The sequence below is a fragment of the Saccopteryx leptura genome, chromosome 1, assembly GCF_036850995.1.
Source record: "Saccopteryx leptura isolate mSacLep1 chromosome 1, mSacLep1_pri_phased_curated, whole genome shotgun sequence".
Lineage (NCBI taxonomy): Eukaryota > Metazoa > Chordata > Mammalia > Chiroptera > Emballonuridae > Saccopteryx > Saccopteryx leptura.
In genome coordinates, this window is record NC_089503.1 from 377,028,831 (window position 1) to 377,047,293 (window position 18,463).

At 55.5% G+C, this 18,463-nt stretch overlaps 1 protein-coding gene across 1 annotated transcript in view; it reads right to left on the minus strand.

The window, feature by feature from the left end:
• The window catches only part of PTK7 (protein tyrosine kinase 7 (inactive)), a 78,873-nt gene that overhangs the window by 20,168 nt on the left and 40,242 nt on the right, over nt 1-18,463 (minus strand). Inside the window, exons 2-9 of the mRNA XM_066359372.1 lie at nt 7,927-8,214; nt 7,341-7,443; nt 6,782-6,972; nt 6,538-6,688; nt 4,676-4,824; nt 4,171-4,437; nt 338-471; nt 30-165 (exon numbers count right to left, since the gene is read on the minus strand). Of these exons, the coding sequence (XP_066215469.1) occupies nt 30-165; nt 338-471; nt 4,171-4,437; nt 4,676-4,824; nt 6,538-6,688; nt 6,782-6,972; nt 7,341-7,443; nt 7,927-8,214 (1,419 nt within the window). The remainder of the gene's footprint in view (nt 1-29; nt 166-337; nt 472-4,170; nt 4,438-4,675; nt 4,825-6,537; nt 6,689-6,781; nt 6,973-7,340; nt 7,444-7,926; nt 8,215-18,463) is intronic.

An 18,463-nucleotide genomic window follows, 5' to 3' on the forward strand; every position in this document is an offset into this window, starting at 1 on the left:
AGGCAGGGCGCCCTCCCCAGCTGACTCACCCAGCACTTGCACACGGGCCTGGGCCTCGATGCTGCCCGCCGGGGTGCTGCTCACACAGCGGTACCACGTCCCGTCGTACACCTCCACGCTGTTGATGCGCAGGGTCCCGTTCTTGGAGACCTCGAACCGCGAGTCCTGCCACACACGAACCCCGACCCACATCACGCTGGGGGGGGGGGCTTGGGGAAGAGCGCCGTGGATGGGAGCAGAGGGGAGCCGCGGGAGGGGCCCCGCGGGAGGGGCCCCGCGGGAGGGGAGCCGCGGGAGGGGACCCCGTGCACCCCCCTGCGGCAGTGCTCACGCTCACCTCCGAGATGAGCATCTGGTTTCTGTACCAGATGACGGAGGGTTTCGGCGTGCCCTGCGTCAGGCAGTGCAAGTAGCCCGGCTTGCCCTCCTCCAGCTGGCTGTCCTCGGGCTTCCTCAGCCACCTGGGCACCGCTAGCAGGGCAGGGAGGACGCAGTGAAGATTGATTAAGCAAAAGATCCAATCCCAAGAAATTCTAATACCCCAGTAAGTCCTGAGCTCCGGAACTCGGCGTTGCGGCGATAACCGTAGCAACGTCCCCACCGCAGTGACGGCCTACATGCCGGCACCTTTTGAACACTGTCACGGTGCTCTCATTGTGACACAGTAATAATGGTCACAGTAAATGCCCACAGTATGTATTACTACACCCATTTTACAGCTAAGACGTAAGTTCAGGGCAGTAATGGTGATTTGCTAAAACACGGCAGACAGGATTGGACACTCTTGTATGACTCCTAAAGCCTTGCTTTTTTTATTATGCCATAACGCTGCAAGGCTCAGGCCTCAGATCTCTCTGTTCTGTTCCAGCCATACTCCTTCTCGGAGTGATCTCATCCAGTCCCCAGCCTGCCTTCAACACCTCCCCGTGAGCTTCAGACTTGCAAAGCCAGCTGCCTACCGACATCTCCAACTGGCTGCCTAACAGGCATCTCAAACTTCAGACGTGCAGAAGAGAACACCCGATTTCCCCCAAACCTGCTTGTCCTAGTTTTCCCATCTCAGTGAATACAGCCACGATCCAGCAACTGCAGAAGTCAAAACCCTAGCCCCCATTTCTCTACATTCTCACCCCCCTCACGTTTATTCCACACAAACCCTATCCACCTGAGCTCCAAAACAGAAGCTGAATTTTTTGTTTGGTTTTGTTTTGAGAGAGGCAGGGAGAGAGAGAGAAACAGGAACATTGAGCTGCTCCTATATGTGCCCTGACCAGGGAATCAAACCAGCAAGCTCTGCGCTCAGGGACAAGGCTTCAACCAACTGAATTATCCAGCCAGGGCTTAATTTTTTATTGATTTTTAGAGAGAGAAAGGGAGAGAAGCGAGGGGAAAGGGAAGCATTTGTTGTTCCACTCAGTTGTGCATCCTTTGGTTGCTTCCCATGTGTGCCCTGACCAGAGATCGAACCCACAACCAGGCTGTTTTGGGATAATGCTCTTAACTGACTGAGCTAATGGGCCAGGGCCCAGACCCTGACTTTGACCACCTGTGGCATCCACCACCTCTGTTCTAGTCCTTTCGACCCCTAGACAATGACAGTCATCTGCTAACTGGTCTCCCTGATTTTTTGTCTTGATATTTTATTTATTGATTTTATAGAGAGGGGAAGGAAAGAGGGAGGGAGAGGGGATAAGAGGGGGAGGGAGGAGGAAAGAAAGAGAGAGAGAAAGAGAGAGCAGGGGAGTAGAAGGAAACACCAACTCATAGTAGTTGCTTCTCATCTGTGCCTTGACCGGCAGGACCAGGGCTTCAAACCAACGACCCCAGCATTCCAGGTCCGTGCTTTATGCACTGCGCCACCACAGGCCAGGCGAGTCTCCCTGTTTTGACTCTTGTCCTAATAGTCTAGTTTTCTCAAAACAGTCAGAGTGATCTTTCAAAAATATCACTCTCCTAACTCAAAACCCTGCAAGGATTTCCGGTCCCCTAACTTGGTATAAGACACTATTTGCAAAGATGGCTGTAAATGGCCCTTTCATCCCTTCGGTCTCATAGCTGGGTGGCTTGCCTTGTCCAACAGTGGACGTGACATGGTGCCACGTTGAAGCCAATGCCTTGTGACACCTTGCAGCTTCTGAAGCCAGCTCCCGGGAAGGAAGCCTGAGCTAACCTGCTGGAGCAGTCAGGGGGAACAGAACCAGGACGCCCTAAGCTGTAACAACTGCCAGACGTGTGAGCAAGGCCATCAGGGAAGACCCGGCCACCAGCTGGCCTATCCGCTGATGGCAAATGCACAAGAGCCCAGCCAATAGCACACGGGGCTGATGAGCCATCCCAGTTGAACTCTAGCCACAGAATCGTAAGTGAAACAATGACTATTGTGTTTTAAGTCACTTGTCATGAAGTCACTTGTTATGCAGCAACAGATAACTGATAAGGCAGCAACAGATAACTGATAAGACTCGGAATACAAGCCCATTCTTTCACAGCCCCACGTCCTCTCATCTCCACCCTCCATCCCAGCCACACCCTCCACTCCTTAGGCAATGCAAGTCACACAAGCTACTGCGCCCCCGTTTCTGTCTCTGTCTCAGAGCCTAGCCACAGGCCTCCTGCCTTCATTTAGGTATCAGCTCAAATGCCACTGTCCAGAGGAGCTGTCCCCAAACATCCCCTGGGCCTCATCTCTCTCTCTCTCTCTCTCTCTCTCTCTCACTCACTTACCCCTATTTTATTTTTCTTCAGGGCTCCATTGCCCTCTAAAATTATGTATTTGTTCACTCAACTGTTTTTGTTTGCTTTGTCGTTCCTGCTACACTCTGAGCTCCACAAGGAGAGGGAATTTTGTCTGCTTTGTTCACTACTGCATTCTCGGGACTGGGAACAGTGCCTAGCACGATGAATGCACTCAATAAATCTGTTGACAGAATGCAGTCACAGAGCTCTCTCTCCTTCCAACTCCAGCCCGCGGCCCTCCGCACCTCCTCCAGCCCTGCGTGCACCACGCTGACTTCACAAGCCTTCCCGGCGCGCATGCCCGCTGAGCGAGGGAGTAAAGCCAGCCCTTCCACCGGCAGCGTGCAGAAAGCATCACCCGGAGCACCTGGCCTCTCTCCACCTGGGCCCTCCCCAAAAGTCTGGGTCAGGAGATCTAGAGCAGAGTCCCAGATTCTGCATTTGTAAAAGCGCCCCCAAAGTAAAAGGTGCTCCCCAGACCCAGCCTGAAGAAAGGCTGACTGTAGCCGTTTGCCTATGTCTGCATGTCACCGGGAAAGTGTCCCGAGCACCCTGTGTGTGGTACGTGCCACCTGTGTGCTGCGGCTTCCCCCCTGAACCAGGTCCCTGAGCACCAGAGAGCACGACTCCAAGGTTTCAGTATCTTAACCGGATTAGTGTTGTCACAACTTCAAATTTACAGAGCCCCTTCCGTATTCAAAACCTTGTTGAGTTTCTGAACCTTACCCACTTCAAAAGATGTCGAGATAAGTGGAAGAAACAGGTTGCAAAACCGTGTGTGACTACGTGTATAAGTTCGTCTTGTGTGCCCTTTTATACTATTATAAAGGTTTGGGACAGGCATGGTGTAAAAAAGGAAGGAAGGAAGTAGGTCTCTATGCCTGTAGCAAGCACACACAGGCCTTCAGCACACGCACTTGCAGTCTGTCCACAAGTACCACGTTCATTCCAGAAATTCAGAAAGTATAACAAATGAAAATAAATTATCACATAAGTTTATCATCACCATCCCCCCCCCCCAATTTTTTTTTATAACTATTTCATTCACTTTTCCAACCATCTTGATGGGTAGGTGAGTTATTAGTCCCATTTTATGGATGAAACCAAACCACAGAGCAAGGTGGGTGACTTGCTAGTCATGGTCATTCTGTGCCCTGGGGACAGAGTGGGACCTGGGTCTCCAGACTATTCCATTGCTCTTTCCTTCGAAGCCAGAGGACCAACTTTCTGGAGAGTCGTCCCCCCAACCTCTGTGCCAGGCTCCAACCTCACCTCCCAGGTGCCTGCAGGATCCAGAGCTGAGGCGTTGGTGGGGGCGGGGGCGGGGGGGCGGGGGCACCAAGGAAGCCTCTGTCCATCACACCCAGAGCCCAAGGCCCCCTGGGACCTGGGCTCCCTCCACCGCACCTCAACCTTCAGCGCAAGGGTGCTTACTGGCCACGGTGATGTTGACATCCTGTCGCCGCTGCCCGGCCAGGTTGGCGGCATGGCAGGTGTAGACCCCAGCATCGCTCTCGGCAGCACTGGTAAACACCAGCTCGCGGCCCTCCTGGTACACTCGGCCGTGGGCGGGCACCCGGACCCCTGCGTGTTCCCACCACGTGCTGGGCTCCGGCAGACCCTGGGTGCGTGGGCAGGTCACACGCTCCTCGCTGCCAGCCGTGAACACCCGGGGCTCCAAGGGCGGCATGTCTTCAATCTCTGCAGGGATGTGAGCGGAAGGGAAACAGTCTATTACTGTGGGTCTCCAGGTGCGTGACGTCCTCCCACCGCAAGCTCTGGGGCTTTCCCGCACAAGCCTCCCCATAACTCTTGGTATCTCCTTGCTACCTTGGCATCCCCATCCTCCCTCTGTCCTCCAGAGTGGAAACAGGAACCTCAGTCTCTACATGCCAACAACATGGAAGGCAGCCCCCACCTTGGCACCCCAGAGACCCACCTGCCAGGTGAAGTGTGGCCTCGAGGACGACGGGAGGGCCCCTCTGGCCCTGGCCTATGCAGCGGTAGACCCCAGCATTGCGCGGCCGAACCTGGGTCAGCAGCAGGGACCCATTGGCAAACACCGTGGCTCTGCGGAGGTGCGGGGGACTGTGGAGGGGAGAGAGTGCCCATTAGAAGAGGTGGCCCACAGGCCTCCTTCTGGAGGGGAATGTGATGGGACCCCATCCCACAAAGGTCAGAGATGTAGGAAAGTACATCCTGCCCCGGCCAGGAACGGGGCAGAGAGAAGGAAGCCGGCACACCATGTGAGTGTGTGTGTATGCATGTGTGTACGTACATGTGCGTGCGTACGTGCGTGCACTCATTCACGTGCATGCTCAGGCACGTGTTCCACTACCAGAGCGTTGGCTTTTGGAACGGCCAGGCGAACAAGTGTTTAAGTGAGAGATGATGAGGGATCAACAGCATGCAACTACGGGGACAGAGGGGCCACCTTCCTTCAAGGTCAAGATAAGCCTGCTGGTAAGGACCCAGCTCCTCCGGTCATACGTCCTTCAGCCACATCAGATGGACTACTGATGACGTCCTTAGGGCTGAAGCCAGGTGGCATCCAAGCCCCTAGCCTCAGGAGCCACAGCCCCAATAACCACGGCCACACCTGACACCACAAGGGTACCTCCTGCTTTCATGGGGCCGTGGCAAGGAGACAAGCCCCTACAGAGGAGCTGGCGTCACCCAGCACCTTCTAGGAGTGTTTGCTTGCTACAAAGCACACGCGTGTGCCCAAATGTCGGTGTGCATATGATCATCCAGGTCCCCCCTGTGTCTCTCCATCCCTGGGTCTCTACCCTCTGATGCCAGGAGATGCATGTGGGCAGGAGGGAACAGGGTAGGGCATCTACTGGCTCATCCTGCGGTGGCCCTGTGGGAACTAGAGAAAGGTGCTTCCCTGGAGACTTCCCTTTGTGAACTCATTTTGTAATAACGAGGCATTGTACTGCCACCTGCCGGAAATCTGAAGTAATACACGTACAGGCCTGCAATGTCTGATAACGATTCTCATTCCCTTTTAGAGAATGCACTGTGCAACGGGACCACCATTCTTTTTTTTTTTTAATCTTTTTTTTTCTTTTTCATTTTATTTATTTATTTATTTATTTTGTGACAGAGAGAGTCAGAGAGAGGGACAAACAGGAAGGGAGAGGGGTGAGAAGCATCAATTCTTTGCTGCGGCACCTTAGTTGTTCGTTGATTGCTTACTCATATGTGTCTTGATGGGGGTGGGAGGGGATGGGGGGGGGGGCTCCAGCAGACTGAGTGACTCCATGCTCGAGCCAGCGACCTTGGGTTCAAGCTGGTGAGCCTTGCTCAAACCAGATGAGCCCACGCTCAAGCTGGCGACCTTGGGGGTCTCGAACCTGGGTCCTCCACATCCCAGTCCGGATGCTCTATCCACTGAGCCACCACTGGTCAGGCTGGACAACCTTTTTTTTTTTTTTACAGAGACAGAGAGAGAGTAAGAGAGAGGGATAGACAGGGACAGACAGGAACGGAGAAATGAGAAGCATCAATCATTAGTTTTTCGTTGTGTATTGCAACACCTTAGTTGTTCATTGATTGCTTTCTCATATGTGCCTTGACCACAGGCCTTCAGCAGACGAAGAACCCCTTGTTCAAGCCAGCGACCTTGGGTTGAAGCTGGTGAGCTTTTGCTCAAATCAGATGAGCCTGCGCTCAAGCTAGCGACCTTGGGGTCTCGAACCTGGGTCCTCTGCATCCCAGTCCGATGCTCTATCCACTGTGCCACCGCCTGGTCAGGCTGGACCACCATTCTTGAAGACCCCCTGCCAGATGCCTTACCGGCTGCGGTTGGCGATGGGAGTCTCATCCTCAAAGATCCACTGCAGGCTCGGGGGTGGCTGGGCTGAGAACTGACAGTGGAACATTGCCTCCTCGTTCCTCGCCACCACCACGTCCTGGGGGGCCAGCACCACCCTGGCAAAGCTCTCATCTTGGGAGGGAGAAGCACAGGCACAGGAACAGGCAGAGTGAGTGGGCCCCGCCGACCCTTACCCTACCTTCTCCACCTCCATCCCAGGCTCACCAGCAATGCTCAGGGTAAAGTTCTGACTGCTGCAGGTCTGGCCAAAGGCATTGTGGGCGCAGCAGGAGTAGACCCCACTGTGCTCAGGGCCGGCGGGCCGGAGGGTCAGGTTCCGCTCCCTGCTGCTGACCGTGTGGTTGCTCTGACCCTCAGAGAGGGAGATCCCGTCTCGGAACCACTGGTAGGTGGGCCTGTAGGGCGAGGGGGTCAGCAACAGGGAAGCAGGTGACCAACAGATGGGTCAGGGCTAGACCCCTTGGTTTACAAATAGGGACACAGAGGCCTGAGGAGGGAAAGTGACTTGCACAAGTTCACAGAGCATTTCAGGGGCAGAATTAGGTTGAGATTCTAGATTTCTCAGCTCCCACAACCCAGGGTCACTCCACAACACAACGTTGCCCTTCAGGTCACCAGGGGCTGGTGTGGAGCAGCACAGGCACAGGGGTGATTGCAGAATGAAGCAAAACGCAGCTGAATAGAATGCAGGATTTGGGGGACACATCCCTGCCTGTCTAGAATAACCCTCTCCCCATCCCTATCCTCAAAGTGGGCTCCTTACCGAGGGTGCCCATCAATGTGACAACGGAGAGTGACCTGGGTCTGTGGCTGGATCTCGGCTTCCAAGGCTGGATGCTTCAGGGCCACAGGGCCAGTCTCAATCCCTGCAGCAGAGGTCATGGGTGCACAATGAGCGACAGAGCAGAGCACCCGGGGGAGGGCAGAGGGGGAGAAGGACAAGCAGGAAGCGACGTAACCCAGAGGCCCTGAGCCAAAGACAGTGCAGGGAAGCCCTGCGGAGCGAAGGCTGGGGCTACCCGTGGGCCACCAGAGACCAAGCGCCCGCCAAGGACCTGCCTGGTCCCTGGCAGGTCAGGCCTGACACTTGGCAACGCTGCCTCACGGTGCTTGCCATTTGCAAAAGCACCCAGCAGATAAACGGTCCAAGACTGAAAGAGGGAGCATTTTTTTAAAAAATTACAAAGTTTAACTTCCTCTTAGCCACACAGCAGAAGGAACTGACCACACTGCATTCATTCTGCCTGCCCCATCCAACCGGAAACGGGAGACGCTGAGGAAAAGGAGGGGTCCCGCGGGGCTCAGGAGTTGAGGGTCTCGATGGGGACGGGCACGGCCCCAGCTCTCACACTTGATGTTGAAGGAGGCGTTGGCACTGCGGGCCTCCTCTCCAGTAGTCTTATCCCGAGCCACGCACTGGAAGGCTCCCGAGTCCTGCAGCCGGTCCACAGCCGCGAAGCTCAGGCTGCTGCCCTGGGCGAAACGCCGCTCGGTGTCCTGGACAGGGACCCCATCCAGCAGCCAGTACACGTGCACCGAGCCGGAGGCCTCGACCTCACAGCGGAGCAGGGCCCGGCGCCCCTGCAGGGCATCCTGGGAGGACGGCTCCTTGATGAAGACAATGGCTGCCTGGGCACCTGCAGATGGGGACACGGGACAGACAGGGTCAAGAGGAGCTGCAGTCACCGTCCTAACACAGGTCACCCATCACCCTAAGCCCAGGAGGAGAAGAGAGATTGTGGACATGCTCGGCAGGCGCAGGTGAAAAGGCTCGTGAGACCACAACTGCCAGGAGTCCAATGAAGAACTTTTAAACTGTGCTGGGCGCTCCACAGGACGCCAGTCAGAAGGGGGACACAGGACAATCATACAAGCCATAGCGAAACCCATGACAAGTGAATGGTGTGGAAGTCAGTGCCTCTAGAGCACAGAAGAGGGAGGAAGCCCCCCAGGGCTGAGGTGAGGGGTGCCAGTGCCACACAAGAAGCTACCTAGAGGAAGAAGGCACGGAACCTGTGGGCTAGATCACAGGGCTTGATGCGGGGCTGGGAAGCAGGGGACGTTAGCAGGCAGTCCTCCCCACTGTCTTCAGAATCGAGGATGTGGACAAACTTAAAATTAAATCATGATCCAAAGAGCATCTTTCAATTACTAACACTCACACACCCAGTGAGGATCCACAGGTCAGGGAGGGAACTTTGAATCCCGCCCATAAACTCGTCAGCCCCGAGTTCCCCAGGGGCTTCTTCGGGAGAACCCACCCCATCACAGCAGAAGCCAATATTCTCTAGAACAAGGGCTGTTCTCAAAGACACGCCAAGGCCACCCTCACCTTCCCACTCTCTATCCCCAAGAACCCACGTGTGGCCAGGGCTGGGTTTTCTGTGCTAAGTGAAAAGAGTGAGCCAAGTGGTTCCAGGTTTTCACCCGAATCCATTCCCCCTCCCACACGGCAACAGCTCAGCTCTGGTCAGGGGAGCCCCTTCAAGAAGGGGAGCCCTGCAACCCAAGGTGGAACCAGAGCCAGTGAGAACAAAGGGAAGAGTGAGAAGCCCGGGTGAAGCGGCAGACGGGTCGGGGAGGTGGAGCGCAGGGCCGGGCAGGTGGCATGGTTACGGCAGCAAGAATAACACACTGGGCTTTGTTCTTGGCCCACGTTAGTGCCCAGCAGAGGCCCGAAGCTGCTGAGCCCGGAAGACCAGCCAGGGGTGGGTGACAGCACAGAAGGGGACGTGCCAACACCCCTCCAGGAAGAAGAAATGGACCACCTGGGGCTGCCACATGAAACGGCAGGCTCTTCCTCTGGCCAAACTTGAGCCTGGCAAGGGCAGGAATAAAGCGGCTGACGGGTCCTGCCCGTTCCCTCCCAACCCACTGGCAACTGATCTCGGGATCCCACAGGGCTGGGTCCAGACAAGGGGCTACCCCTGGCGTGGGTCCTTCCCCCAACATTCTTAGAGGGGCCAGCCCACAAGATACACAGAAGTGGAAACAGCTCAGAGCACCCCCCGCCCATTACTTCTCAGTGAGGTACTGGTGGCTCTCTGGACGGAACAATCCTCCACCACGGCTGAGCGATCTCACCCACTTGCAAGTTAACAAACAGGCCTCCTGGGCACTGCTCAGCACCCTCAGTCGCCCTGACAACCCAAACACCCCTATACCCACTTCTAAATGCTGCATAAGATTGTGGCCCTGCCCCTGCTGGGCATCCTGCTCAATCCCTTTGTAGTACAGATGGGTAAACTGAGGTCACGAGAGATGAAGACATTTGCCCAAGATCAAACAGCTAATTTGTGGCGCGGCCAGAACCAAGACCAGAGCCCCACGCTTTTCCCAGCCCCGCCCAGGAACTCAAAACCAACCCTGGAAGCAACTGATCCCACAACAGGCCTCCCTCACTGCAGCCAGGTAAAGGTAGACGCACCCCTTGCAGACAATGCCAGGCACGCAAAGACGATCAGCTGACCACTGGCTGAACTGTGGCAACCTCAAAGGAAGTGCGGGGTAAGGGGCAGTGAACGTGGAAGGGTCTGGAACCCTTCCTGACCACCTCTCAGAATCCTGACCACCTCTCAGAACCAGACGGTCTGAGAGGCTCCAGGGGGCCTCTCAAAAGTGACTCATCAAAATCTTGGGACCACGGACCCAGAACTCCAGGATGCTCCTCAAAGGCCAAAGAGATTACCCTCTCCCAGTGTAGGCGAACCCGCACTTCCCCACCCAGCTGCTCCTGACCTAGCGGGGAGCCGGGAGTCCCCCACGCAGAGGAGCAGAGGGACGTTAGTTAGGGTTTGAAATCGGGCAGGTCCGGCTCAATTCCTGACCCTCCCACTTGGTGTGGTTGACCTTGCACAGAAGTGCCTGAGACAGAGTTAACTTGGTAAACGACAGCTGTCATTATTATTAATCTTTTATTTTTGCAAGAGAGAGAAAGAGGGAAGGAGCAAGAGAGAGAAAGAGGAAGAGAGAGAGATGAGAAGCATTAGCTTGTAGTTGAGGCCATCTTAGTTGTTCATTAATTGCTTTCTTATATGTACCTTGACTTAGGGGGTAGGAACGGCTCCAGTCAAGCCAGTGACCCCTTGCTTAAACCAGCGATCACGGGGTCATGTCTATGATTCCATGCTCAAGCCAACAACCCTGCACTCAAACTAGTGAGCCTGCACTCAAGCTGGATGAGCCCACACTCAAGCCAGTGACTTCAGAGTTTCGAACCTGGGACCTCAGTATCCCAGGTCAACGCTCTATCCACTGCACCTCCACCGGTCAAGCCAGCTACTGGTATTATTACCGTGACCACCTTTGCAGCCCAAGGATTCACATTTTAAGCACATTAGAAAGCGCCCCTCTTGCAAGGCCCAGGACCAGTCCCAGACCCTGTCCGGGATGGAGCTGCCACAGCAGAAAAGGATGATGGGTGGGATGGAGGGAAAGGGGCCACGGGGTTGCAGGAACCACAGGCCAGCGGCCACAGAAACCTGAGCTGGGAGAAGAAACGGCATGACTCAGAGGGGACCCAGCTTGGCCTCCACATCCCCTGCTGGGGCCGGGCTGCCCCGTGGCAGCGGTGAGAGATGCTGCTGCATTCCCAGACTGCCACTCAGAGCCCCCTGCGCCGCCACAATAGGGCCTGGGAAACATCAAAGCCGGCCCTGCGGGGCCCTCTGTCCTGACGTCAGCTCACAGCAGGTCCTGGTTAGTGCTTGGCTGGGGCAGACTTTAGATGTTGGAAAATGCAGGGAGAGCAGCCCCCAGGCCCTGCTCTGCACCCACAGCTGGGCCACGAGGCTCCTCAGGCAGGAGGCTGGCCCCATGCTGTGGCATCCACGTTTGCTGGGAAGTCAGTGTGTGGTGTGTCCGGTCGGGCCACCTGCACGGTTTGCAGAGGAGTCAGTCATTGCGTTGGGGGAGACGGTCAGGTGAGTTAGAAGCAGACCAAGGAGCCCCTGGCAGAAATGCCCAACTCCAGAAAAAGCAGGACTGGGAAGTGAGGGACTCTTCAGATGCTTCGGCTGAGACCCCAACAGAAAAAAATGAAGGACAGCAATGACAGAGGACAAGGAGGGAGGCCTGCTTCCCCAAGCCGCCCCCTCTCCTTCACAGTCCGGCCGCACCGTCCATGCAGCACGCCTTCTACACGCAGGACCTCACGGAACACACAGCCATGAGGTCCTGGAAGCAGGTCCCTCAGTGGAGCAGCTGGGATGCCGCCCAACAGCCCCGCCACTCCCTGACCATGTCAACTCAGCCTGGCCCCTGGCCCCCTCCCCGTGTCATGAAATGGGGACCCCCGGGTTCACACAGTCAAAGCCCACAGCACAGCATGGAGCACACAGAGGGCAGGGGGCTGCCCCACTGGGCACCGTGGGCTCAAAAAGCCCCTCCGCAAGGACAGGCAGGCAGAGCCATCTATCTGCCCACATGCTGACCCCCACAAAGCTGGAGCGCCAAATGCCCGGTAAAGATGTTTTCCAAGCCGTTTGCAGGCTCCCCAACAGCCCTCGATATGCAGACACTCGCTCTGCCTGAGCGCCGGCCCCAGCCCCTCGAGAAAGGGCTGTGTGGGCAGCAGCCCAGCCCCCGCTCCCCACCCCCAGCACGCATCTGGTCTGGAGCCTGCCCTCCTCGCTGCTCTCTGGGCTCCAGGCCCAGTCCATCCATGTGTGTATGTGTGTGCATGTGCGCGCACACATATGTGTAAACACGACTTTAGAGAGAGCAGAGAGCAGCAGGAAGTTTTTCCGCTCTGAAGTCATTTTAGCTGCTATAGTCCAAGCATCCATCTGGGCCACTCAACCACCCAGGTCTCAGCGCCCAGTCCTCCCGGACGAGAAAAACACCCCCCAGGACACTGCACACGCCCCAGGACCGGCCAAACTTGACCGGTTGATTTTATCTACCCTCTTTCCCTCTTATAAAAGAAATCCCACGCTTTGAAGAGAGGCCCTGGAGCCAGACAGAGATCCCAAGATGACCCTGGTTGGTCCCGGAATGGGTATTTATTTTGTAGGTTCTGTGTGATCAAGATCAGAGTGACTGTGACCTCTCCCACGCACAAGGTCGACCAGCCACAGCAAAGTAGCTGCCTCTTCCACACTTAACACTCAGTCTCGGCCCCAGGCCCCAGGCCCCAGGGCCTGGTGAGGAACATCCTGACACCTGGGTGGCCCTGAGACGTTGGCCGACTTCCTGGGCCCTGTCTGGGACACCAGTATCAGGACGCAGGCCAGGAGGAGCTGTCCTCAACTGGAGGGGCACACATGCTCCAGTCAAGAAAGTGGCCCCCAGAACCCTTACCCACACAGGACAGCCCTGCTCACCAATCCCCTCCCCATCTGGAAACTCTAGGGACACCAAGTGAGAGGCCCACCCTAGGAGGAGCAGTGTCCCTGCCCAAGGGACCAATGCCCTGTACCACAGACCCAAGCCTTCAGGGACTTAACTGGCATACTTTCAGAGGCAATGGGGCCACTCCCAAAGTCCCACGTCTCACAGACATTAGCAAGCTTTTGTGGGAACAAATCTCAACCGCTGCAGGAACACGTTGCAGTCACCCCACCCCCAGCCCCAGTTCACCCAGATCGGCAGAAACACAAAACGCCAAGTGGGACTGGTGGGTTTGGGCACCTGGGCCATCCTTCTCCATTACCACCAGCCCGTCACCAATACGCTGCCTTTGGCTTAGGCACCCCGACCACACTGATAAGCCAGAAAGAACACCAGGGTTCGGAGCACGAAGTTCTGTCCCCCTCCTGTGTCTCCTAAAGGCCCCAGGCCTGCTGACAGGAGCACCGCAGCCTTCCACAGGCCATCAGAGCCCGGCCCAGGCGACGCGGGAGGGAGCAGCCAGGGGGCCCGGCCGAGTTCCTGCCCTGGGATTTAACTGTAAATATCTGGAGAGGCTCCCACATCCGGATTAGAGAAACAGAACAAAATCACCAGGGATTAGGGAAGAAATAAGGAGCGAGCCAGCTCTTCTACCTTCGATGAAAACCACAACCCAGGCCTGCCCTGCTCACTCCTGGGAGAGCAGCCTCCGAAGGCACGAGTGCGACCTTCTGTCCAGCGTCACGTGGCAGCTGCTGGATGCTGGCGCACACATGCCAGCAGCTGGAAACGTGGCTCAAGACGCGCCACACCAGCTAGAGCCACCTCGTCTTCGGCTGGGGCTGAGGGGACCACACCTGGGACACAACCTTCACCCTTAGGAAGCCTTCTTCAGTGGTTGAGATATCCCCAAGGAAGCAGTAATGAATGCAACACCCAGCCAGGGGGACGCTGTGTGAACACGCGGAAGGAACATGGGTCCGGGAGACGTGGACTGTGGTCTCGATACAACTGCTAACAAATGGAGGGCCCCTGGCCAATCATTGGCAAGGCCCGCCATCCCCCCCTGCCCCACCCCAGCCAGACAGTTTTATTATCTGTACAATCAGAGAAAGAAGAGGATGTGACTGCATGGTCACCAAGACCTAACCCTGGGTTCAGGGCGATGATCCTCAGAGGCAGTTACAGAAACAAAGGGCTCATTCCCAGAATCCCCTCCCTGCCCCCAAGCTGCACACACAGCGAGGGATTGTAGGGCTAGCCGGGGAAGGGATTAAGAGTGATGCTATGAACAGCAGGTGTGCGGGTTGAAGGCAGCTGCGGGGTTACAGACAGGGACCCAGCATCACTGCTGACAAGCTGTTGCCATTCCGGTGGCACAGCTTGCATCCCGCCTCCCTAGGAGACCCTGCCTGGGCCTTGACCACACACTTGCACTAACAGCTCACTGCCTGCGACATCCAGAATAGTCCCACCTGGGCTGTGACTGAGAGCTGTGTCCCCCAAGCTAGACGGTAAGCTCGAGGGGAGAACCGACATCCGTGCCCACCATGCTACGGCTGTGCTCTTCCGAGCACCTGGGCCTCACAGTCAAGGTCCTGCAAGCCTTCATGGGGGAATCAAGTCACTGAAGAGACTATCTGACCCGAAATCTTGTCCAACATCCTTTATCCAATCCTGGCCAACTTAATTTTCCATTCTGGGTTTCGGTTTCCTCACCTGGAAAACGGCAGTCTTGAAACTGATTACAGTGATTCTTTTCCAGGCCCCTAGATGTTCAAATAAAATGCATACTTGGTACAGACAAATAAAAGTCTACATATTTTTCAGGGAAGTGAAAACTCCCAGCCCTGGCCGGATAGCTCGGTTGGTAGAGCATCGTGTTGAAGCACAGAGGTTTCCGGTTTGATCCCTGGTCAGGGCACATACAGGAGCAGACTGATGTTCCCTGTGTGTCTCTCTCTCCCTTCCTCTCTCTAAAATCAATAAAGCATCTAAAAAAAAAAAAAAAAAAAAGAAAGAAAAGAAAAATCCCAAAAATTCTAGAGAACTGTAGACCCCAAATTAAAATGTCCTTTGAGCCTGACCTGTGGTGGCGCAGTGGAAAAAGCATCAACCTGGAATGCGGAGGTCGCCAGTTCCAAACTGTGGGCTTGCTGGGTCCAGGAGAAGCAACTCTTACAAGTTGACACTTCCTGCTTCCCACCCCCTTTTCTCTCTCTATCCTCTCTCTAAGATCAAATAAATACAATCTTTTAAATAACAGGTAAAAACAAAACGTCCTTTGACAGGGTGGCCCCGAGGCATCCGAAGGCCTGGGGAATGATGAAGGTGGGTGTGGAGACTGAAACAGAACCGCGGAGGAGAACCAGGACTTTTTCCACATTCGAGGCCCTGGGATAGATCCCGTCTCAGTCCCAAGGGAGGGTGGGGGCGGGGGGGGGGGGGCAGCAGTCAGCGGGCTCCTGAAGACACCAACCAGCGAGGGGCCTGCAGAAATAACACCCGTCACAGGGAAAGTGCCGGGGCTGCTGGAGGAGGAGACCAGGGATGAGCTCAAGCCTGGAAGAGCCAGGGGTGCTGGGCCGGAGCGCTCAGGACTTCCAGCGGGGACGGGGTGCCAAGCCCCTCATCACCCAGAGAAGAGGGAAAGGGGCCCACTGTAGCCTCTGCTACCTTTCATTAAGGGGGCCCAGACCCAGGGCCCACCGAGGGCCGACCCCCAGGTGTGGTGGCGAGGGCTCTGGGAGGCCACGGTGAAAACAGCCCCGGCTGAGGCCGGACGCGAGCTCCCCACGGCCTTTCCTGGGAAGGAAAACTACACGCCAGCCTGAGGCCACTACCTTCCGCCACTAGGGGCTGGACCAGGTCTTTGTTCATCTTCAAGGCAGGCTCAGAAACCTCCGGGGGACTCCGACTTCTGAACTCTTTTCACTCATCTGTGCCTCCCCCTGGGAGGCTGGTAAGGTGGTGAGCAGAGACCCCAGACCTAACCAGCAGTTCACCCCAAATTCCCGGTGGAAGGCAGAGTGTGATCTCCTGCCCTTTAGGTGGAGTGGCCTCAACTACATTTCATGAGGAAAGTCCTCCCTTTGACCAGCTCTGTCCAACATGGTAGCCACTAGACACACAGGACTCTTTAAATGTAACTTAATTAAAATGAAACAAAATTGAAAATTAATTTCCTTGGTTACACTAGCCACATTTCAAGTGCTCAGGAGCTGCAAGTGGCTAGCGGCCACTGTATTGAACAGTGTAGATACTGAACAGTTTCCACCCCTGCAAAAGGTGCTTGCTACTGGACAAGGTACCTTAGGTCCTCTGACCATTTCCTTCTTTTTTTTTATTAAGTGAGAGGCGAGGTGGCAGAGAGACAGACTCTCACATGTGCCCCAACCAGGATCGACCCAGCAAGCCACCTACCCAGCGATGCTCTGCCCATCTGGGGCCACTGCTCCATTGTTCAGCAATAGAGCTATTTTTAGTGCCTGAGGCAAGGCCAGGGAGAAATCCTCAAAGCCAGGGGCCAACTTGCTCTAACCCAGAGGTTCTCAACCTGTGGGTCGAAACCCCGGCGGGGTCGCCTAAAGCCATCAGAAAATACATAATGCATATCAGGTATTTACATTCTGAATCATAACTGTAGCAAAATTACAGTTATGAAGTAACCACCAAAATTATTTTTTGGTTTGGGGTCACAACATTAGAAAGGTTGAGAACCACTGCTCTAACCAACCCAGCCACGGCTGAGAAAAGAAGAGAGAGAAAAAGAAGAGGGGGAAGGGTAGAGAAGCAGATGGTCTCTTCTCTTGTTTGCCCTGACCAGGAATCAAACTAGGGACATCCACATGCCAGACCGATGCTCTACCACTGATTCAACCAGCCAGGGCCTCCTCTGATAACTTCTTGCCAGCCCTGTGCGCTGATGCTGCATTGGCTGCGTTCCACTGCTTTCATGTACTCCCCCACAACCATTCTATTGTGTTTAATGATAGAATTAGAGCCTTCTCTGTGGCCAGCACCTACATCCTGCTGCCCTTCTCAAAAGATAAGCATGCTGCTGGGCTGTGGTTTTCAACCTTTTTACACTTGGGGACTGTTGAAAATATAATTATTTTAGGGACCGCTAAGACAGAAATCACCCTGAGCATAAGCAAATTTAACTAAGATCACTGGGTCTATAATCTTCATACAACATTAGGGTGGTTAATTAACTCTTTCATGGACTGGCATGAAATTTCTGGTGGACCAGTAGCTGAAAAACACTGGTTTTGGGTGGGGGGAGAAGTAAATGAATCTTTTTAAGACAAGGACACAGGCCCTGGCCGGGTGGCTCAGCGGTAGAGCGTCGGCCTGGCGTGCGGGGGACCCCGGTTCGATTCCTGGCCAGGGCACATAGGAGAAGCGCCCATTTGCTTCTCCACCCTCCCCTCCTTCCTCTCTGTCTCTCTCTTCCCCTCCCGCAGTCAAGGCTGCATTGGAGCAAAGATGGCCCGGGCGCTGGGGATGGCTCCTTGGCCTCTGCCCCAGGCGCTGGAGTGGCTCTGGTCTCGGCAGAGTGACGCCCTGGAGGGGCAGAGCATCGCCCCTGGTGGGCGTGCCGGGTGGATCCCGGTCGGGCGCATGCGGGAGTCTGTCTGACTGTCTCTCCCCGTTTCCAGCTTCAGAAAAATACAAAAAAAAAAAAAAAAAGACAAGGACACAGCTGAACATAGCTGCCCAGTTTGACAATCAGTCTTTGCGCCTGTCCGCTCCTCTCTGCAGACCCCCTGTGCCCTGCCCTGGCCTCTATCACAGCACCTCCCCCACACTGTCTGTCTCCCCATCACCTGGGTATCATCAGAGCCCAGTGAAACACATGCAAGCACACGCACCAGCTTCTTCTGTCCCCTCCCACCTCCCCACAACCCCAAAAAGTCACTGAAGAGGCTGGACCTCAGCTGGTTTCAAAGGGATAAGAGAAAAAGTCAAGTCTCATACTTTTATATTTAGAAGCGCTCTGCAAACCACTTCCTGGAGCAGACAAGAGTGGGGAATGTGAGGAAATCACTTTGCTATGTGTGATGTGGGGAGCACGAGCCACTCAGGGTTTGTGGCAGTCACACACCCAGTGACACGTGGCGATGCTCACCACATGTGCCGGAGGCCAACGGCCCCTTGGCAGCCTGGAGGAGACCCCATCGGACAACATGCTCAACAGCCAGCCTGGTTGTCTGTCCATCCCCACCTCCCGCCCCGCCCTGCCCCGCTGCCGGGGCCGGAACTGAAGCGGGGCCCAAGAGTCAGAACTAGACACCATCCTCAATGTGCCCAACCCCTAGCCTTCCTTTCTTTCCTTCCCCACCTGTCTGGCCAACAGCTGCTTCTGGAAACAGCCCTTCTCTCCAGGGAGGGGAGTTTTAGGATGCTCCAGGTTTTAGGTCTCAACCTGGGACACAAAGATAAGAATCCAGACTGAGGGAGGTTTGGAAGAGTCACTGACATAAAGAGGCAATGGTGTCCTCCTGGGCTCTAGACTGCTGGGACAGGGGGATGTGCGAGGGGGAAGGTGTCTCG